The sequence below is a fragment of the Lepus europaeus genome, chromosome 10, assembly GCF_033115175.1.
Source record: "Lepus europaeus isolate LE1 chromosome 10, mLepTim1.pri, whole genome shotgun sequence".
Taxonomy (NCBI): Eukaryota; Metazoa; Chordata; class Mammalia; order Lagomorpha; family Leporidae; genus Lepus; species Lepus europaeus.
The window spans coordinates 121678921-121702010 of NC_084836.1; the positions used below are offsets into that span (position 1 = coordinate 121678921).

The window sequence follows — 23090 nt, forward strand, 5'->3', positions numbered from 1 at the left end:
GCGCCACACGTCCTTCACTGCCCCAATCCCATCTGACGTTCCTGTGCTCGTTCATGTTTACCTGCTCACTGTCTCTGCCGTGGGACTGAAAGCTCCATGAGGCAAGACCAGGTTTGTTTTACTCACCCGGGTATTCACAAATCACCTGAACCTAAGTCCTCAGTGAACACTGGACAAATGAATGAGTGAATGAATACATGAATGCAGAGAGTCCCTCGTGGCTAAGGTGACTTCCGCAGCCAGACCGCCTGGCTTCACCTGCAGCTCGGCCACCGCCAGCTGTGTTGGCAACTTTGCCTTTCTGCCCCTCAGGAGCCCTACTCAGCAATAAGTGGGGTTAAAAATTCTGCCTCAAGGTATTTTTTTAAGATTTATTTATTTATTTGAAAGTCAGAGTTACAGAGAGGTAGAGACAGAGAGAGAGAGGTTTTCCATCCGCTGGTTCACTCCCCAGATGGCGGCAATGGCCGGAGCTGAGCTGATCCGAAGCCAGGAGCCAGGAGCTTCTTCCAGGTCTCCCACGTAGGTACCATCTTCCACTGCTTTCCCAGGCCATAGCAGAGAGCTGGATCAAAAGAGGAGCAGATGGGATTAGAACCGGCGCCCATATGGGAGGCCGGCACTTCAGGCCAAGGCTTTAACCTGCTGTGCCACAGTGCCGGCACCTCAAGGTATTTTTTACTTCAAGGTACTGTTTATGCCAGTGCTGGGATACCTACAACCTACATTAGATACCCAGTTCAAGCCCCAGCTACTCGGCACTTCCAACCCGGCTTCGTGCCAATACAGGGAATGATGGCCCAAGTACCTGGGTCCCTGCCACCTACTTGGGAGACCCAGATGGCATTCCTGGCTCACTGGCTCAGCCTGGCCTAGCCCTGGCTGCTGCAAGCAGGCGGGGAGTGAGTCAGCAGACAGAAGCACCCTCTCTCTCTCTCTCTTTCTCTCTCCTCCTCCTCCTCCTCTCAGTCACTCTGCCTTTCAAATAATTTCAAAACAAAAACACTACCTCATAGGTTTTTATCCTTGAATTAAAATCTAGAATACTCAGAGCAGAGGCTGGCACACGGGTAGCCCAGAAGAAATGGCCACTTCTGCACCGCTGCTTGGGTTGCCTTCCTAAGTGCCAGCCAAAACACAGTCTCTACCACTCCCAGGCCAAGCCAGAGCCGGTTGACCAGAGGCAACCACGACTGAGGGCTCCCAGCCTCACCCCACTTCCTCCTCCCACACCCCCTGTTCTCCAATCTCTGACCTGCTTGCCAGGCCCTCTCCAAACTCCACCTGAGCACACACACTGCTCCGATTCCCACCCCCTTCTTCGGCCTAACCCAACGCCCACGTGACCTCCCCTCGGAAGCCCTCCTCTCTACTCCCAGCAGGTTGAGTTCTCTTTCCAGTGCCCCAGCTCTTTGCTCATTCCTGCACCCAGGGCAGGCCCTGGACCCCCAGCCCCTGAGCTATCCTTCCCGTCGACCCCCCCTCCAGGCTGTCAGTGTCAGGGGCTGAGGCCAAGGCTTACTCACACCTCTGTGCTCAGCACCAGCGGAGCCGGAGAAACATCTGTCCCGTGGACGAGTGACTTTGTGACCAGCCCTGCTCTTAGCCTTTGCCCGTAAGAGAAGTAACTGGCGTTCTAAAGGTCAAAGCCACTTTCTCTTTCATTAGCTAGGTTCTGTCGCAAATGTGCCATTTAAAGGTTTATTTTTGTGATAAGTCATTTTAAAACCTTTTTTTAAGCAGACAATTGCTGATGTTTGTTTTTTTGCCTCACAGGAAATGGAAGATGCCAAGCAACAGAGTGATGGCATCACCATGATGGGGCAGACTGCTCCCACCACTCGCTCTTTTGTTCCTCGTGGGGTCTCATCAGGCTGCGAGGAAGAAGATTCACGTTTTTATGTCCAACACATCAACAGGAGAAACAAGACGTGAATTTTGGGCACGTTGTCAAGAGTGATTCAACAAAGCAGAAAGCCCAGCTCTTTTAACTGCACCCGGCGGCGGAGTCGGGATCCAGCGGGCTCAGCTAATGCAGACTTAGGGACTTGAAGGGCATGAAACCAAGTTTGATTTAGAGCCAGGTGCCAAATTCAGCCTAGCGCCTGTTTGTAAATAAAGTTTTATTAAGACACAGCCAGACCCACTCATATCTGTGCCGTTTATAGCTGCTTCCTGGCTACGGCAGCAGAGCTGAGTGGTGGTGTCACACTCCTGGCCGGCACAGCCTGAAATATTTACTCTCTGATTCTCTACAGAAAAAAATGTGCTTGTCTCTGATTTAGAAAACAGTTTGATGCCTGGGTTTTTGTTTTTGTTTTTTTTTTTTTTCTGCTTCCCATGTATTAAGATACTCAACTACTTTTTTATCTTGTTCAAATTATCTCACTTGACAGGGAGATTTTTATATATATCAAATTAGCACTCTGATTCAAGCTTATATTATAATTTTGACAAAAGGTTCAATGGTTTGGCTTAGGACTCAAATGATGATAGTATCTCCGCTACTGGGACACACAGCTTTGTTGCAGACCTTGAAGCGAGCATTTTTACAAACATGGAACAAAGTGGGCAGGCGAAATGAAGACGCTTTTGCTCTGAAAGATGTCTTTTACTAAGGCTGAACACAGACTGCTCCCTCCAGAATGCAGCTCTGAGGCGTCTGTTCACATCCCACCAGCTGATCATCTTGCTGTCAGCGAAGGCCCAGAGATCATTTGCTGGCATCTCACTCTTCTCACAAATAAATCTTCCCTTTCTTCCAAGTTCTTCCACAGATACCTCTGAAAACGACACATTCGACAAGAAATGCACTGTACCTCGAACACTAATCTTTCCAGTCACTTCAAGCTAAATGCACCTTCCAGCAGCTTTCCCGGGTCTTCAGAATGGAAACCCAGCCTCTCAAGTGTCCCTGCTGACCTCTGATCAGATGTTGACACTCTCATTGCATTTTTAAAACCTTTTGCCATGGAAATTTTCAAACACATGCAAAAACAGAGAAAAGCCCCCAGCTTCCACAACCAGTTTCCACAAGTATCAACATTCTGACATTTTTTTCCCATTTATTCCTCCTCCTGACTTATTATTATATACTACAGTATTAGACGGCACTTCACCAAGAAATCATTTCAACCATCAGTGTTTATTTCGGTTAGATGAGGTCCTTTTCCCTTGAACAAAACCATGACACCACTCTGACAGCCAACAAAATTAGCAGTTCTCAATACCTAATGCCAGGTCCAAGTTCAACGTTCCCCAAGTGTCTCAACACTGTCTTTATATTCGGTTTGTTCTACTAAGGATCCAAACATGACCGCACACTGCCTTTTGCTGACAGGTCTCTTCGGTGTCTCCCTATCTGCAATAGATTCCCCTCTTTTTCTTTTCTTTTTCTTTTTTCTTTTGCTCGCCCGTCACTGGTGTTCACTTAAACCCCAAGCGGCAAAGCAAACGTATCCACAGTAACACCTCTTCAGGCTCGGTTTGCAAACTCAGACACTCACGAGCCTTCAGACTCCTAGGCAGAGACTCACGCAGCTCCACGTGCCCTGCACAACCCAACACAAAAACCAGCCTGCCAGGCCACCCCACGTCTGTCTGCTCTCAAGAGAAGGAATTTAGATTGCTTCGGCAAACCCATTCTCTAAAATTAAATCTCTTCCGAGCTGTGATGGCCCCAAGACTCTGAATGATTAAAAAAAAAAAAAGGCATCCACTTGTTAAAGCTTCTTTTTTAAATTAGTCAAACTTAATCAAGAATCACGAAGTGCATCAGACAAGCCTCCTAATCCATGACCACTTACTGCAGCCACATTCACGGAGCACTCGGATCCGGCAGGACACTGGGTTACAAAAAGGATGACCTGCATCCCTGCCCAAAGGGACCTGCAGTCTAAATGGAAAAGCCTACTATCATTTAGACAAAAATACGGCTCCATCCAGCCAACACCACGCATGCCCCACCCCCTGGGTTAAGAGAGCTTGTGAGAGCGATTTGCATGGCAGAATAAAAGAGAACAAGAGAAGAGTTTGAAGGTTGGGTCTACCATTTATGAGTTGTGCCACACTAGCTAAGTTACCTAACCTCTCTAATTTTCAATTTTGTCATTTGTAAAGATTTATTTTATTTATTATTTGAAAGTCAGAGTTACACAGAAGAGAGGCAGAGAGAGAGAGAGAGAGAGGTTTTCCATCTGCTGGTTCACTCCCCAGATGGCCGCAACAGCCGGAACTGTGCCAATCTGAAGCCAGGAGCTAGGAGCTTCTTCCAGGTCTCCCATGCGGGTACAGGGGCCCAAGTCCTCTTCCACTGCTATCCCAGGCCATAGCAGAGAGCTGGATCGGAAGAGGAGCAGCCGGGACTAGAACCGGCGCCCATATGGGATGCTGGCGCTTCAGGCCAGGGCTTTAACCCACTGCACCACAGCGCCGGCCCCCAATTTTATCATTTGTAAAACAGGAATAATCCCACATCCCTCATAGGGTAGCAGCTATGAACACTGAATCAGAAGATCTTAAATTAAAGCCTGGTGACGTGCATGACGACAACCAGCCCACTGAGTGGAACACCACCATGACAGCACGGGCTACGATGCTCCCGGTGCACCGCCTCATCGAAGCAGTCCTCATTCTCGGGCCATGTTCCAGACAGAGAAACTGAGCAGAGTGGGTGAGTGACCCACCCAAGCTAAGACAGCCACAACTACGGGAGAGCCAGGACAGGACATCAGAGACCTTGCTGTCAATCACGTGCTAACGTGGCCCAGATACCACGTGGTGTGATACAAGGACCACATGGTGTGATACAAGGACCACGTGGTATGATACAAGGACCATGTGGTGTGATACAAGAACCACATGGTGTGATACAAGGACCACGTGGTATGATACAAGGACCATGTGGTGTGATACAAGGACCACGCGGTGTGATACAAGGACCACGCGGTGTGATACAAGGAACACGCGGTGTGATACAAGGACCACGCGGTGTGATACAAGGACCACGCGGTGTGATACAAGGACCATGTGGTGTGATACAAGGACCACGCGGTGTGATACAAGGACCATGCGGTGTGATACAAGGACCACATGGTGTGATACAAGGACCATGCGGTATGATACAAGGACCACGTGGTGTGATACAAGGACCACGTGGTGTGATACAAGAACCACAGGGTATGATACAAGGACCACGCGGTGTGATACAAGGACCACGTGGTGTGATACAAGGACCACGTGGTGTGATACAAGGACCACGCGGTGTGATACAAGGACCATGCGGTGTGATACAAGGACTACATGGTATGATACAAGGACCACGTGGTGTGATACAAGGACCACGCGGTGTGATACAAGGACCACGCGGTGTGATACAAGGACCACAGGGTATGATACAAGAACCACGTGGTGTGATACAAGGACCACGTGGTGTGATACAAGGACCATGCAGTGTGATACAAGGACTACATGGTGTGATACAAAGACCACGCGGTGTGATACAAGAACCACGCGGTATGATACAAGGACTACTTGGTATGATACAAGGACCACGCAGTGTGATACAAGGACCACGTGGTATGATACAAGGACTACGTGGTATGATACAAGGACCATGTGGTGTGATACAAGGACCACGCGGTGTGATACAAGGACCACGCGGTGTGATACAAGAACTACAGGGTATGATACAAGGACCACGTGGTGTGATACAAGGACTACGTGGTGTGATACAAGGACCATGTGGTGTGATACAAGAACCACGTGGTGTGATACAAGGACCACGTGGTGTGATACAAGAACCACGTGGTGTGATACAAGAACCACGTGGTGTGATACAAGGACCACGTGGTGTGATACAAGGACCACAGGGTATGATACAAGAACCACGTGGTGTGATACAAGGACTACGTGGTGTGATACAAAGACCACGCGGTATGATACAAAGACCACGTGGTGTGATACAAGGACCACGCGGTGTGATACAAGGACCACGTGGTATGATACAAGGACCACGCGGTGTGATACAAGGACCACATGGTGTGATACAAGGACTACATGGTGTGATACAAGGACCACGTGGTGTGATACAAAGACCACATGGTGTGATACAAGGACCACGTGGTGTGATACAAGGACCACAGGGTATGATACAAGAACCACGTGGTGTGATACAAGGACTACATGGTGTGATACAAAGACCACGCGGTATGATACAAGGACCACGTGGTGTGATACAAGGACCACGCGGTGTGATACAAGGACCACGTGGTATGATACAAGGACCACGCGGTGTGATACAAGGACCACATGGTGTGATACAAGGGTAGGACCCAGAGGAGCATGCACGGGGGTTCTGGTTTCATGGTTACCAGATTAACTCACCAGGAAGTCATAAGGTAGGGTACCTGCCCCTCCCCCACTCCTGCCCCAAGAGTATCCCAGAGTCTTCCCATCCAAGGCCTGGTGACAGTCCGCCACGATGATGGCAGCTCTTCAGCCTGTCTCACTACAAGTTCCAAACAGCCAAGATCTGTTCCAATAGGGCCGAAGTAAAATCACAATCCTACATAATCCCACATAATCTCTTACTTCCTGTTCACAGACACACACACACACACACACACAAAGCCGAGGGAAGCTACCGTCTAGAAGAGTTCCACTCCTCTGTGACCACCATGACCTAGCCGAGCTGGGTCTGTGCCTTCCCAGGGTCCCAGAGACCACACGGCGTAGAAGCGCCACACAGTGAACCCCCAGAGTTGTGCAGAGCAATGCAAGGCTGTTAGCTGAAGCTGTTGGTCTCTAGGGCGGTTGGACAACCAGGACTGCGGGGAGCCGGCTTCTCCAGCCAGCCCATTCGACCTACCTACTGGAAGCGCCTTGCCCGCTGCTCGACGCGGTTCATGGAAATGGCCACGGCATTCCTTCAGTCGAAGATGCCCCGGGCTGAAGCCATCAGGCCTCTCCCCACCTGCCATGCGCACCGGCCATGTAGTAACAGCCACAGGGAGTCAATAGTCACCAAGCATTTCAGCGCGAGGCTTTAGGCTAGGCCCTTTGTCACGAATGCCCTTGGGTGAGCCCACAGATGAGGCCACTGACCCTCGGTATGGCCCCGCGATTTCCCGGAATCTCAGCGCCGGCAAACACCGGGCAGGCCGTGCCACGCCAGGACCGGGGCTCCTAACCACTGGCTCGCACCGCCCCTTCCAGGGTCAGATGACTTGAACACGGCTGCGCCCGGCCAGGTGTTCCGTCCACGCCAACGGTGGCGACCCGCAAGGAAGGGAAGAGGCGAGAAGTGCCGTCTGCGAGCGGCATACAGCCAGCGCCCACTTCGTGTCGGCCGTGTCAGGCCCCTGCAGCCCGGGTCTGGGCGTCCACGGTCAGGCGCAGGCTGGAGCCCCGGGGGCGCTCGGCCCCCCACCTGCTGTCGGTCACCTCGCCCAGGAGCCACTGGCCACGGCCCTGGCCACTCCAGCGCCGGGAGAGGGCGGGGAGGGCCGGGCCCAGGGACCCCGGGCCCCCAGTCACGGAGAGCGGGGCAGGGGGCGCCCACGGGGACGCGGCAGGAGGAGGAAGCCCCGCGCGGGGAGGGCGCCGGGCTCCGGCGGTTCGGGTCCCCGGGACGGCGTGACGGGGCCCAGGAGGGGCGGGCGCCCCGCGCGGGGAGGGCGCCGGGCTCCGGCGGTTCGGGTCCCCGGGACGGCGTGACGGGGCCCAGGAGGGGCGGGCGCCCCGCGCGGGGAGGGCGCCGGGCTCCGGCGGTTCGGGTCCCCGGGACGGCGTGACGGGGCCCAGGAGGGGCGGGCGCCCGACTGTTACTTACAGTCGCCTAAGTCCTCCTGCAAGTCCACCAAGCACAGGGCCGCTCTGAAAACCACACACACCCACGGGGTCACGAGGGGACCGCGGCGGCCAGCGCTCCCCCAAACCCCGGCTTTGCGGGGCGGCCCCAGGCGCCTCAGGAGCCGAGCCCCGCTCGCCCGCCATCTTGGGACGCGCTGGAGGCGGGGGCGGGGCCTGGGAGAGGGGCGGGGACTCGGCCCCAGACCCCGCCCCCTGGCCCGCCTCCCCGCGAGCCTCGCGCGCCGGCGGCCCCGCCCTCGCGGCGAAGGTGGCTGCCGAGGTGGGCGGGGAGGTCAGGTGACCCGGCCGGCGTCCCAAGATGGCGGCGGCGGCGGCGGCCGGGAGGCCCTGGCGGCGTCCCGGCTACTAAGGCGAGCTGTGCGCGGCTGGCAGCGGACGGGCCGCGCCGAGGGCCGGCGGACAGGCGGCCGCTGTGCCCCCGCGCTCCGCGGCCGGGGCTGGGCCGTGTGGCGGCGGCGCCGGGGAATGCTTGTGCTGGGCCCGGCCTCTCCTTCCTCAACTTAGGGCGGCGGCGGGCCCGCGCCCCTGGGTCCCGGGCCATGGCGCTGCGGGAGCTCAAAGTGTGTCTGCTGGGGGTGAGTGGCGGCGGCGGGCCGGGCGGGCGGGGACCCCGGCGCCCCCTCCCCTTCCCCGGCGTCTGCCCGGGACGCCGCCCGCCCTCCCCGCGGACCCTGCGCCCAGCCCCGGCCGGGCGGGTCCTGGAGACCGGAGGGCCCCCCACCTGCTCCCGGGGGTCTCCGGCCGCCCCCCACAGTGCATCCGGGCCGAGAGCAGCTTTCACACAGCTTGCTCCCAGCTGACCGACGGGCTGGTCGGGAGCCGGCCGAGTCTTGCAGGGCAACCCCAGTGCCAGGTCTCAGGTGTGAGCAGCACCCGGGCCTGCCTCCCCTCGGTCGGGTGGGACCCCCGACACCTCTCACGGAGTTCCCTGGCCCAGCAACTCTCCCTGTGGGGAAGGGGGCTGCTCCGGCGCCCAAGCTGCAGTTTCCTGTCTGGTCGGGACAACGTGGCCATCCGAGGCGGACCCTCTGCGTCCCTCCGCCTTCAGGGAAGGAGTCCCAGGACCTGTTCCGGTGCCCCCCACGTGGGACGAGCCCGAGTTCAGGCATTGCTCGGAAGGCACCGGGAGTTGGCATTGCACTAATGCATGTTGGGAAGCAGGTGGGCTTGTCGCGTGGCAAAGCCGCAGCGCCCTCCCCTAGAGCGCGTTTTGCAATCTCCTGGTTACCCCACCGAGTGTTGAGCGGAACCTCCCGCGTGTCCCCAGTCGGTAGAATTCAGACACCGAGGGTAGCTTCTCGACAACGTGGACCTCCGTTCCCCAGTGCGGTTTTCGGAGCCTGCAGGCCAGTGAACCCGTCTCGTTCTCTTTCAGGATACGGGTGTTGGTAAATCAAGCATCGTCTGGCGGTTTGTGGAAGACAGTTTCGATCCGAACATCAACCCAACCATAGGGTAAGAGCTTGTTTACCGTCATCTCCAGGGGCACAGAGTCCTCCCGGATGAGTGACACGTGTGGGTGTGGCCCTGCCGCCCCAGGCGCTGGTTCCAGTCACCTCTATGAGGACCTGAAAGAACACAGTGAGGGCTGCGGCGTTTTTAGGAAGATGGTCCTCAGGTCTGTGGGGCGTGAAAGCTTGCTCGTTGTCAGAATAGTCTTGGAAGCTTCCGTCTGGATACTCCTTGAAGGCAGGCAGGGCAGACGGGCCCCGTGTTGCCGGTGTGTCAGCCACGAGGTGCTTAGGTGGTCTTCGTCTTTGCTGAGAACCCTTCTCACACATCCCTGTACTCGTAGCAGTACTGAGTTAGTAAAAGTAATGTTGACGTGGAAGGTTTTTTTCGGGTGTCTGGTTCTTTGGGTCAGTGAAGTTGTGCCTGCAGGTACACGCTTCGCAGGGTGTGTGTGAGTTTCTCCGTGTGAGCGGGGCTGATTGTACGCCAGGCTTGTGACGCCGGGTAGCTGGTGTGCTCCCTTGTCGATCCCTCCGTTTAATGAGAACCTCGATGTTCTCCATCGTAAGGATGGAATCCGTGTTTGTGCTCTGTGCAGAGTGGGCTCTGCCTGACCTGCCAGATTGCCCGCTGCGGCGCGGGAAGCCCCTGTTGTCAGTTTACGCACTCAAAATCTTTGGTACGCGCTTTGTGAACTCTGGGTTTCCTACACGTTTGAAGCCAGGGGATGGAATCCACCCCCAACTAGTTCTGTAATTAACATGCCTCACACGAAAGAACTGGGTGTGTCCCCATGTTTGAAGTCTGACCTCACCCTCGGGAGAGCCTGCCTGTCGCTACCTGCGTGGAGAAGGGAAGTTGACAGGGAGTTGACAGCACGTAGCACTGATGACTCCTGAGTGACAGCCTCACACTGAGTCAGAACTGGAACCCTCCGCCACCGTGGTTAGGCGAGAATGAAGGGTGTAGCTGGGTCCCTGCTGGTGAGGCCGTGGCTCCTCCCAGCCTCACTGTGGCCTCTGTCAGTGGCTCCTGAGCCTGCGCTCATGGCTCTGCACCAGATCTCGGCTCACGTCTCACAGGAGAGAGGAATGCATGGCTCCCTCTTCGTTCCCTCCCGCCTCCCTTTCCTTTCTCACCACCCTGGGCCCTGGAACCCCAGTGTCTTCCTCGCTTACCCCTTTCTTCCCAGCACCGCCCTCCGGTCGACACCTGCAGCCATGTTCCCGACCGCCCGCTCCTCTGCGGGAACAGCCCCTCCCTGCTGCTCAGTCCTGGGCTCCCAGGAGAGGCCAGTGTTTCCTCAGCTGCTGCTCCTTCCTGGCCACGGGCATCTTTTCTTTGGACCCTGTGGTAGGAAAAAGGGACCGGTGTGTCCTCAGTCACTCAGGCCTGCTACGGGAGCACCCTTCTGCCGCCCACTCCTGACTCCACACCCCTCCCTCCCCACCAGCGGCAAGTTACTCGCTCCTGTGCAGGCCTGGGCCTCCTGGCTGTCCCAGCACTGACTGCTGGTGTCTGATTCCTGGGCCCTCACCTTGCCTTGTGGGGACGAGAGCCGACACCGGCAGCCGGCTGGACCACAAGTCTGCCACTTGCCAGCCAGTCACCCTGGACGGTTCAGTACCTGATCCATTTCCTCATCAGGACAGGGCCAGCTTCAGGTTGTCAGGTGAGTTCCGTGAGAGATGCGTTGAAATACTTAGCAAAGTGCCGGGGCGCTGCGGGAGCTCAATAAATAGCTGCTAGCTTTATTTTTAAAATCAAGTCTTTAAGATTATTTTTGTTGGGGTGGGCATTTGGCACCGTGGTGAAGCTGCCACGGGAGACCCACGTTCCGTATCTGAATGTCTGGTTCCAGTCCCAGCTCCACTTCCCGTCCAGCTTCCTGCCGACACACACGCTGGGAAGCAGCCGATGCCGGCTCATGTGTTTGCGTCCCTCCCACCGTGTGGGATACCCAGATGCAGTTAAGACTCCTGATACCAGCGTGGCCGAGCCCTGGCTGTGGCCGGCATCTGGGGCATGACCCAGCCTATGGAAGCTCTTTCTCCCTGTCTCTCTGCTTTTCAAATAAAGTGAAAACAGAATTTTTAAAAATACATTTTAAGAGAAATTTTTATCAATGTATCATGTATGTATAATATCTGTGGAAAATAATGTTTCAGAACTGATAAGTTCAGTTTAATATTTAATATTGCCCTGGTCCACCCGATTGCTCCCTCCAGGCATTTAGCTCTGTTTCCTGACCTCTCCTGGTGTTTCAGACACGCGTGTACTGACAGGTCATGAGCCCGACTCCTGCGCTCCACTTTTAAGTATTAGCCACTGATTTTTTTTTCCCACCTCCTTCTGCTCGTTCGCCTCCCTGCACGTTGGTGTCGCGGTTCCGTGACTGAGAAGAGGTTGTGCTTAGTGTTTACCACACAGACACCCGAGCCAGGTGTCCTGCCCTCTCCTCCCAGCTCCAGCACTGCGTTTAACATCTTTGTGACTGACTTTGCACATTCGGGAAAACTCTGTGGCATCTAACGTACAGAGTTGTAAAATCAAGTTAGAACAGAAAAATTACTTAGAATGGTGCTTGCCATTTTTTACTTCTTAGCAATTTTTTTTATTTTTATTTTTTAATTTATTTGACAGGTAGAGTTATAGACAGTGAGAGACAGAGAGAAAGGTCTTCCTTCTGTTGGTTCACCACCCCCCAGATGGCCGCTACGGCCAGCACTGCACCGATCGGAAGCCAGGAGCCAGGTGCTTCCTTCTGGTCTCCCATGTGGGTGCAGGGCCCAAGCACTTGGGCCATCCTCCACTGCCTTCCCGGGCCACAGCAGAGAGCCGGACTGGAAGAGGAGCAGCCGGGATTAGAACCGGCACCCATATGGGATGCCGGCGCTGCAGGTGGAGGATTAACCAAGTGAGCCACGGTGCCAACCCAGCAGGTTATTTTTTTTTTTTTTAATCTAGCACTAGTTTTGAATGTTACATAGATGGGATTGGGCAGGACGTGTGTATTTCATGTGTCGGTTTTCAAGAATTCGGAGATTCATCTCTGCCGTTCCCTGTGGGAGCAGTGTATTCACTTTTGTCACTGGGAATCAGTGTCCCATTGATTGAATAGACCATAGTTTGCCAATATTTGTCTGTTCCATGGTTGGCGATTTTGTTTCTCAGTTGGACATTTGATGTTAATTTGAGGTTATTATGCCTAATTCTGTGAACATTCTTGTACCCATATTTATAAATTGTTTTGGTGGATATTTACAAGCAGCCATCAAAAAGGTCATGGATATGTGTATTATCTTTAAAAAAAATTATTGTTATTTATTTGAAAGAGTTACAGAGAGAGAGACAGAGTTCTTCCATCTGCTGTTCACTCCCCAATGACTGCAACAGCTGGAGCTGGGCCGATCCAAAGCCAGGAGCCAGGAGCCTCCTCCTGGTCTCCCACGTGGGTGCAGGGGCCCAAGCACTTGGGCCATCTTCTGCTGCTTTCCCAGGTAACAGCAGAGAGCTGGATCGGAAGTGGAGCAGCTGGGACTCGAACCGGCACCCATATGGAATGCCAGCACTTCAGGCCAGGGATTTATCCCACTGCGCCACAGCACCGGCCCCTGTGTGTTATCTTTAGTTTTATATTTAGTTTTATTTTTCCATGAACTTTTTTGAAGCTTGTTGGTGTGTGTGTGTCTGTCTCTCTCGCTCTCGCTCGCTCGCTCTCTCTCTCTCTCTCTCTCTCTCTAGCAGTGCAATTGCCAGATCACAGGAAATAAATTCGTGAAAAGAATTAAAAGATTACTTTGATGCAGAAACGTTTTGACACTTGTTGCATGGTTTTTTATAATGCTCGCTCCCTGGGAACTCCCTCAGCTATCTTCAACTCTGATCTGTCCATCAGTTGCTCTATGGCCTCCACGACTCTTGGTATGATCAGTCCTTAATTTGTGCGCTGCTGTCTCATTTTGTGTCCCTGAGGGCTAAAGCTGTTGATCGATTTTTTACGTGTTGATTGGCCGTTCGGACATCAGGCCTTGTGAAGCACTCATTTCTCACGGTGTTGACACACACTTGGAGTGTCTCGTGGAGACTTGTCGTATGTTGGCTTCCGGAAGATCAGAAGTTCTTATTTTTAATGTAGCCCATTTGTTTAATCTGTCTTTTCCTATATGGTTGGTGCTTTTTAGGTCCTGTTTAAGAAACTTTGATTTACCAAGTTTATGAAAATATTTTCCTCTTTAATAGAAACTTTGCTTTTCCAATTTATATCAAAAACTCACTAGAGGTGTTTTTCGGGTGAAATATAAGATAGAGACTAAGTTGTGGGGAGCTGGGTTATTTTGTTTTGTGGCTAATTTCAGTGAGCATGTCCAGTGGTCCTGCCCAAATCTTACAGCCACCTGTAACCACTGCTCTGTTCTGAGCCATAGTTGTCATTAATTGATCCGTCTATGTTTATAAGGCTCTGTATATGAATTTTCTGTTATAATCCATTGCTCTGTGTTGTTAATTGACTTTATTAAGTGCAGTTTACATTCAGTAAAATGCACCTATTTTGAGTGAACTTCCGGTGGATTTTCACAGATTTTGCATAAATCGCCAGCACAGTCAGGATGGGATACACCTCCCTCCCCTAGTAGGTTCTCTTTCGCTCCATCCTTTTGAGCCCCACACCTGCCCCTGGCTCCAGGCCACCACTGATTAAACTTTGCACTTTAAATTTTATTGTCTTTTATAGAGGGTTTCATGTGAACGCAGCTGCTGTCTGTGTGCTCTGTATGTCTAGATGATATTTTTTTGAGATTCGCCTATAGTGTTCTTTTAAAGATTGTTGATCTGAAAGACAGAGTGACAAAGAGAGATCTTACACCTGCTCGTTCACTCCGCAAATGTCCACAACAACCAGGACTAGGCCAGGCTGAAGCCAGGAACCCAGAACTCCAGACCCAAGTGGGTGGCAGGGACCGAAGCACTTAAGCCATCACCTGCTGCCTCCAGAATGCACTAGCGGGAAACTGGACGGGAAGTGGAATATCTGGGACCCGAACGACCTCGGAATGCAGGCGGTCCTAGTGGTGGCTTCATCTACACACTTCTACCCCAGTAGCTTGGTGCTTTGAATTTTGGTTGATGGCCTGTTGCTACTGGTTTTTGTTTATTGTGTGAGGTAGAGGTGAAGGATCATTGTGTCATTACAGTCATTCTAGCAACGTTTAATAATGTTGAGTTCAGCTTGTGTTGTGTTTCCTTGGCACCTTTCTCAAGAGAAGTGTGTGTGTGTGTGTGTGTGTGGTGTGTTTCTGGATTTCCCCGTTCTATTCCATTCATCTCTTTATCCTTCAGAGCAAGATCGTGTTGATTGCTGTAGATTTATGGGAAGTCTTGAAATTGGGTAGTGTGTGTCATCCAGTTACAGACTGATTTTTCGGATTTGTTTGATTCCTCTATATCAGGAGTGGGGAACCTTTTTTTCTGCCATATAGATATTTATAACATCATTTGCAGGACATACGAAATTATTAGCTTAAAAATTCACCCGCTATAGATTCATTGAATTTTGAATCCCCTGGAATCGCCCTGGCAGGACCAGACCAGATGATTTCACGAGGCTTATGTGGCCAGCGGCTCTACCCCACTTCCAGGCCCCAGCTCAGGTGCCTCTGCCAACATTGCCTCCTCTAATTCTCCTCCATGGCCTTCCCTGTCCCTTTATAGCAACGCGCATCTCTGCTGACTTTTCTTTCCTTTTTAAGATTTAGTTATTTCTTTGAAAGGCAGAGTTAGAGAGAGGGTGAGAGAGATCTTCACATCTACTGGTTCACTCCCCAGATTGCCGTGACGTTGGAGCTGGGCCAAGCCAGGAGCCAGGAGCTTCTTCCTGATCTCTCCCACATGGGTGCAGGGGCCCAAGCACTTGAGTCACTCCACTGCTTTCCCAGTGTGCATCAGCCAAGAGCTGGATCGGATTGGAAATGGAGCAGCTGGGACTTGAACCAGTGCCTATATGGGATGCTGGTATGACAGGTGGCAGCTTAATCCACTATGCCCCAATGGCAGCCCTGGTTTTTTGTTTGTTTGTTTGTTTAGTTTATTTTGGTTTGAAGTTGTTCCTACAATTCTGATTGTCCTGACCTCTTTTAAATATTTATTTGCAAGACCAGTACTGTGGTGTAGCAGGTAAAGCCACCGCCTGCAGTGCTGGCACCCCATGTGGGCGCGGGTTCGGGTCCCAGCTGCTCTACTTCCAAACCAGCTCTCTGCGATGGCCCAGGAAAGCAGTAGAAGACGGCCCAGGTGCACCAGAAGCAGAGGAAGAGACAGAGACAATCTTCCATCTGCTGATTCACTCCCCAGATGGCGACGCCAGCGAGGTCTGGACCAGGCTCAGGCCAGGAGCCAGGAACTCCGTTCATGTTTTCCATATGGTGGCAGGGGCCCAAGTACCTGAGCCATCTTCTGCTGCCCTCCCAGTATCAGAAGTGAAGCACCCAGGATCCACCCAACGCTGATATGGGAAGCAGGCATCACAAGTGGTGGCTTAACGCACTGTGCCACACAGCCCCACTCCCTTATCCTTTTAACATCATTAGGATCGATAGTGATAATGGCCTCTCTCATCCTTGGTATTTGTAATTTGAGTCCTTTCTCTTTTTCTTTTTTTAAGATTTATTTTGGAGCCAGCGTTGTGGCGCTGGCATCCCAGATAGACACCGGTTGAGTTCCAGCTTCTCCACCTCCAACCAGCTCCCTGCTAATGGCCTGGGAAAGCAGTGGAAGATGGCCTAGGTGCCTGGGACTCTGCACCCTTATGGGAGACCCAGAAGAAGGAAGAAGCTCTTGGCTCCAGCCATTGTGGCCATTTGGGGATGGAAGACCTCTCTCTCTCTTTCTGTCTCTGCCCCCCCCCCCCTCTCTTTCTCTGTAACTCTGCCTCTCACATAAATAAATCTTGAAAAAAAATTTATTTATTTGAAAGGCAGATATATATATATATATATATATATATATATATAGAGAGAGAGAGAGAGAGAGAGAGAGAGAGAGAGAGATGTCCTCCATCAGCTGGTTCACTCCCCAAATGGGCACAGTGGCCAGGTCTGGACCAGGACAAAACCAGGAGCCAATAACTTCTTCCGGATGTCCCATGTGGGTGCAGGAGCCCAAGGACTTGGGCCATCTTCTGCTGATCTCCCAGGCACATTAGCAGGGAGCTGGATCAGAAGTGGAGCAGCTGGGACTCAAGTGGCACCCATGTGGGATGCCAGTGCTACACAGGCAGCTCCTTAACCGGCTACACCACAGCACCAGCCCCAAGTCCTCCTTTCCCCTGGTCTGTCCAGCTACAAGTTTATCAATTTTATTAGCCTTTCAAATAAGCAATTTTTTTGTTTCATTAATATTTGCCGTGTTCTACTTAATTGATTTTTGCTTTCACCTTCTTTTATTGTTTGATTTAATGTGTTCTTTTTCCAGGTTTTTATTGGAAGTTTAGGCCATTTTTTTTAAAGATTTATTTATTTATTTGAAAGGCTGGAGTTTAGAGAGAGAGACAGAGACAGGTCTTCCATCTGCTGGTCCATTCCCCAGGTGGCAACAGTGGCTGGGGCTGGGTCAGGCCGAAGCCAGGAGCTTTCATCTGGGTTCCCATGTCGGTGGCAGGTGTCCTACTTGGACCGCCTTCCGGTGCCCTCCCAGGCACGTTAGCAAGGAGTTGTGGAGAGCTAAGACTCGAACCAGTGCTCATGTGGATGCCAGCATCATAGGCTGGGACTTAACCCAATGCCTTGGGCCATTGATTTTAAGGACCTTTTTTCCCCTTATGTGAGCACTTAGAAATCTAAATTGCCCTGTACTTGTTTAGGTCAATCTCACACATTTTAAAAAATTGTATCAGGGCTGGCGTTTTGGTGCAGCAGGTTAAGCTAGCGCCTGTAATGCCGGCATCCCATGTGAGCGCTGGTTTGAGTCTCGACTGCTCCACTTCCAACCCATCTCCCTGCCAGTGCTCCTGGAGCAGCAGCAGATGGCCCAAATACTTGGACCCCTGTCACCACTGTGGGAGACCCCGGTGGAGTTCTGGTTGTAGCCTGCCCCAGCCCTGGCCATTCCTGGCGTTTGAGGGGAACCAGCAAATGGGAGCATGCTCTTGCTCTGACTCTGTCTTTCAAATAAATAGTTTTTAAAAATAAAAAATAAAAATTTAACTAATTTTTAATTTATTTGAGAAAGAGTTCCTATCCACAAGTGTCTGTGAAGACCCACAAAGGCACGTGGCAGAGCAGGGAAGTTAGTCTGTGTCTCGAATGTGGACGTCAGAGACCCAGTTACTTGAGTCAGCACGTGCTGCTGCCCAGGTGTGCACAATCAGGAGCAGGACCGGGACCTAGGTATCCCAAGCAGCATTTCTTTTTTTAAGACTTCTATTTACTGGGGCCGGTGCTGTGGGGCAGTAGGTTAATCCTCCACCTGCGGCACCAGCATCCCATATGGGTGCTGGATATAGTCCCGGCTGCTCCTCTTCCAACCCAGCTCTCTGCTGCGGCCTGGGAAGGCAGTGGAAGATGGCACAGATGCTTGGGCCCTGTACCCGCATGGGAGACCAGGAAGAATTACCTGGCTCCTGGCTTCAGATCAGCACAGCTCCGGCCATTGTGGCCATCTGGGGAGTGAACCAATGGAAGGAAGACCTTTCTCTCTGTCTCTCTCTCTCTCACTGTCTGTAACTCTACCTCTCAAATAAATAAATAAAATTTTTTTTAAAAAAGACTTCTATTTATTTATTTGAGAGGTAGAGTTACAAAAAGGGACATCCCCAGATGTCCGCACAGCCAAAGCTGGGCCAAGCCAAGCCAAGCGCCCTGTCCCAATCTCCCACATGGTCAGCAGGGGCCCAAACACTTGGGCCACCTTCCGCTCCTTCTCTCAGGCCATCAGCAGGGAGCAAGATTGGAAGTGGAGCAGCCAGGACACTAACTGCTGCCTGCACGGGATGCCAGCCTCGCAGGCAGCGTTACCTGCTCTGCAACAGCGTCGGCCCTCAACCTACCCACAGCCCCAGCAGCTTCTTAACTGCTAAGCCAAGTGCCCGCCTCAGAGTCCAACAACTTTTTTCCTTTTTTTCTGTTTTTTTTTTTTTTTTTTTTTTTTTTAGATTTATTGATTGATTTGAAAGGCAGAGTTAAAGAGGAAGAGACAAAATCTTCCACCCTCTAATTCACTCCCTAAAAGGCTGCAATGACCAGGACTGGCCCAGGTCGAAGCCAGGAGCTACATCCAGGTCTCCTACACGGATAGTAAGGGCCCAGGCACTTGGGCCTTCTTCCACGTCTTTCCCGGTGCACTAGCAGGGAGCTGGATTAGCAGGGAAGTATCTGGGGCTCCACCCAGTGCTCCTCTGAGATGCCGGCTCAGTGCACGGTGCCGTGGTGCCAGCCATCCCAGATTCTGACGCTGAGTTTTCATTTTCGTTTAGTTCTCATGGCTTCTAACTTGTGACTTATTTGTTCCTTGACTGTTTGAAAAGCATGTTTTCTAATTTCCAATAATTTGTGCAATTTTCATTAATTGATTTCTAGTTTATATCTATTGGGGTGGGGACGATGCTGTGGCATAGTAGGTTAGGCTGCCACCTGCAGTGCCAGCATCCCGTGTGGCCACCGGTTCAAGTCCCAGTTGCTCCACTTCCAATCCAGCTCTCTGCTATGGCCTGGGAAAGCAGTGGAAAATGGCCCAAGTCCTTGGGCCCCTGCACCCATGTGGGAGACCCGGAAGAAGCTCCTGGCTCCTGGCTTCGGATCGGCCCAGCTCCAGCCATTGCAGTCATTTGGGGAGTGAACCAGAGGATAGAAGACCCCTCCCTCCCTCCCTCCCTCTCCCTCTCCCTCTCCCTCTCCCTCTCCCCCTCCCCCTCCCCCCTCCCCTTCCCCCTCCCCCTCTCCCTCTCCCTCTTCCTCTCTCTGTAACTCTGCCTTTCAAATAAATCTTTAAAAAAAATCTATTGGTTACAGAGCGTACTCTGTGTTTGACATTGGCTTTCTGGTCTAGGATGTGGTCTGTCCCTGTGCATGTTCCACACGCACTGGAGAAGTGTGTTCTGATGTGTGGAATGTTCTGTAAATGTTAAGTAAATGATGAGCTTGGTGAATAACATTACTCATTTCTGCATCCTTGCTGTTTTTTTTCCTCTTATTTGCAGTGAAAAGAGTGAAGCTAATTGAGGATCTGTTTCTTCCCATCAATTTTTGCTTCACATTCTGAAGCTGCTGTTACCGAGCTGCATATGTGTGTAGCTCTGTTTTCTTGATGGCTTGACCCTTTCCCACCGTGGAATGTCCCTCTTCCCTGATACGGACGCTGGGTCTGAATCTACTTTGTCTGATTCTTTATTTAGGCTCTTCGGCATTCTTTTTGACATCTCCCAGTCCACGTACAACTTGTTTTAAGTAGGTTTGTTGTAGACAGATCTATGTGTTTGCTCTTACTTCTAATACAGTTGTCTCCGTCTTTTGATGAGAGTGTGTAGCCCTGCAGTGACTAGTATTGTTGCCAGTAACCACCTATTAGGACTACAAATTCAGGCCTTCAGTCATGCGAGCTACGTTTCAGTTTTCATCACTGAAAACTCTCTGTACAAGCACTGGCCTAGACCATTCTTACTGTTGTAACGGTCAGTATGGCTTAGTTTATGCCTACCATCTGGTTATATTTTTGTCTTTGACCCACATTAAAGATTCCTTTTTGTTTCAGTTATTGTCTTGTTGGCTCTGTGTCTTGTTTTTACTATGACTGGTGAGGGTTACAGTGTACCACTTTGTCTATCCACATTCAGATGATAAACAGTTTCACGTGTGCTGTAAGACTCTTAGGAGCCTATGCTTCTGTTTCCCTTCCCTGTGCTCGTGCTGTGACTGTCACGCTTTACCGCCATAGTCTGTGAAATCCACAGCGCACACAGTGTTTGTTAAAGTGGTGATCTTTTTTAAAGGGTTTTTTTTTTTTTTTTTTTAAAGATTTATGTATTGGCGGGCGCCATGGCTTAACAGGCTAATCCTCCGCCTTGCGGCGCCGGCACACCCAGTTCTAGTCCCGGTTGGGGCACCGGATTCTATCCCGGTTGCCCCTCTTCCAGGCCAGCTCTCTGCTATGGCCTGGGAAGGCAGTGGAGGATGGCCCAAGTCCTTGGGCCCTGCACCCGCATGGGAAACCAGGAGAAGAACCTGGCTCCTGGCTTCAGATCAGCACGATGCGCCAGCCGCAGCGGCCATTGGAGGGTGAACCAACGGCAAAAGGGAAGACCTTTCGCTCTGTCTCTCTCTCACTATCCACTCTGTCAAAAAAAAAAAAAAAAACCTTTATGTATTTATTTGAAAGGCAGAATTACAGAGAGAGAGAGAGAGGAAGAGACAGAGCTGGTTCACCTCTAAAATGGCTGCAGCGTTCAGAGCTGGGCCAGACCACAGCCAGGGGCCAGGAGCCAGGAGCTTCCTCCAGGACTCCCGCGTGGGTGCAGGGGCCCAAGGACTTGGGCCATTCTCCACTGCTCTCCAGGGCCATCAGCAGGGAGCTGGATCAGAAGTGGAGCAGCCAGATCACTCTAACCAGTGCCCAGATGGGATGCCGGCGGCAGCCTAACCCGCTACTCCACAGCACAGTCCCCAAGTGGCGATCTTGTAGAGACAGTCTTTTTGTTCTGTTCTCTTGTCAGCGTGGTAATTGCTTAATTTCTGTGTTTTGGTAAAAGTCTTCATGTCCAGAGGCGTGAGTCTTCCTGTCACTCTGCAGGAACGGTTCTCGACCTGTTGCATTCACAAGTGAACGTAAAACCACGCCGTCTGCTTTCACACACACCAGGAGCCGATCCCCACTGTGGTTTTGAGTGGCATTGCGTTGAATTTTTAGGTCAGTTTGCGGAGAAATGACATCTCTCCAAATAAGATTGAATCTTCTAATACATGAGCATAGATTATCCTTCCATTTAATGATTCGTTATTTTGCAGGTTTTTTTCTGCTTCTCTGTCTAGTGAACTTGCACATCTTTCATTAGATTTATTCCAAGAGGCCTAATATTTTTAATGCAGTAAATTTCATTGTTTTGGGATTTTCATTTTCTTTTCATTTGTTGATTGTATACAGAAATGTAACTAATTTTTTAATTGAGCTTCTATCCAATGACCTTGCTAAGTTTACTTACTTCATAGGACTTGTGTGTATGGATTCTTTTGTATTTCTGTGTACACTTTTGTATCATCTAGAAATGGCAGGTGTTTTTTTTTTAATGTTTATATCTAATCCTTAAACTTTTTAGTTCTTATTGGATCAAATAGGATTTCCGTACAGTAATGACAAGAAATGTTGTTGTGGGTATTCTGATCCTATCCTGCTCTTTGGAGGAAAAACTTTTTTTTTTTTTTTTTTTTGACAGTCTGAGTGGATAGTGAGAGAGAGAGAGAGAGAAAGGTCTTCCTTTTTACCCGTGCGGCCAGCGCACCGCGCTGATCCGAAGCCAGGAGCCAGGTGTTTCTCCTGGTCTCCCATGTGGGTGCAGGGCCCAAGGACTTGGGCTATCCTCCACTGCACTCCCGGGCCATAGCAGAGAGCTGGACTGGAAGAGGGGCAACTGGGACAGAATCCAGCACCCCGACCAGGACTAGAACCCGGTGTGCCAGTGCCGCAAGGTGGAGGATTAGCCTATTGAGCCGCGGCGCCGGCCGGGAAAAATTTTGCTATTATATCATTAAATATGTTTGCCGTGGGTTCCTTGTACATATATCTTATCACATTATCCAAGTGTCCTGTTCTTGGTCATTTTCCAGGTCTTTTTTTATAACATGGAGTATGGAATTTATCAAAAGATTTTTCTATGTATACTAAGCTGATCACATATTATTCTCTTTTATGCCATTAACAGTAAATTTCATTGCTGAAATTTCACGGACTGAATCTACGTGGATTCTGACTTCTTTTACCTCAGTGGCTTCGTCACTCTTGTGAAGTTCTTGTGGTGTTGTGTTTCTGTTTCAGGATGGTCTTGTCATGTTCATGTTGGGTTTGGCATCAGTGTTGTGCTTGCTTTGTAAAACTGTCCAGGAGCTCTGCTAGGGCGAGGTGGTGTGACGTTGATCTTACATGACAACACAGATCAGTGTCGCCGCCTGGGCTCAGATTGCCTGCTCCTCTCCTAGTGGTGAGGTGATGCTCAGATTTCCTGTTTGGGGATTTTCATTTTGTTTTTTTAAGAATTTGACTCTCGTATGGTTTTTCCAATTTGTAGACATGAAGGTGTTCATATTCTATGCTGATGTCTCTTCCTGATAGTTGTCTTGCTCTGATCAGCTCTGGGGGTGTCTGTTCCCCATCGTTCTCTAGTGTTTCTGTCCTGTGGACGTGCTGTTCTTTCTCCAGCTTCTTGAGAGAGGTGGCAGCATCACTGCTTCCAGTCCTTTGCAGTTATAGGCCTTAGACTTTAAAAGTGTAGCTGGGGCTTCTGCTAAAATCTAATCCGTTTTTAGGATCATCATTTCATTGTCATTCAGTTCAAAATATCTCCCAGTTTTCACTATGATTTCATCTTCATTCAAGTGTCATTCAGGTGCGTTTCTCAGTTCCTCAAGCGTAGATGTTTTCCAGTTAACTCTGTTGTTGTTGGCGTAATTATTTTGAAGTAACAGAACATAATTTGTGTAATTTAAATCCTCTGAAGTCTGTATGGCCCAGCATATGGTCAATTTTGGTAAATGTTCAGTGTTTATTTGAAAAGACTGTGTACTCGG

At 51.0% G+C, this 23090-nt stretch overlaps 1 protein-coding gene and 1 long non-coding RNA gene across 2 annotated transcripts in view; one reads left to right on the forward strand and one right to left on the reverse strand.

The window, feature by feature from the left end:
• Window positions 1-357: 357 nt before the first annotated feature.
• On the reverse strand, window positions 358-8011 carry LOC133769155 (uncharacterized). The gene is made up of 2 exons (XR_009867111.1): window positions 7832-8011; window positions 358-565 (listed from the first exon to the last, which is right to left on the reverse strand). It is a non-coding gene; the product is annotated as an uncharacterized LOC133769155 (long non-coding RNA).
• Window positions 8012-8297: 286 nt separating this feature from the next.
• RAB22A (RAB22A, member RAS oncogene family) overlaps window positions 8298-23090 on the forward strand; it is a 58770-nt gene continuing 43977 nt past the window's right edge. The window contains exons 1-2 of the mRNA XM_062204406.1: window positions 8298-8447; window positions 9248-9327. Of these exons, the coding sequence (XP_062060390.1) occupies window positions 8412-8447; window positions 9248-9327 (116 nt within the window). The 5' untranslated portion in view covers window positions 8298-8411. The remainder of the gene's footprint in view (window positions 8448-9247; window positions 9328-23090) is intronic.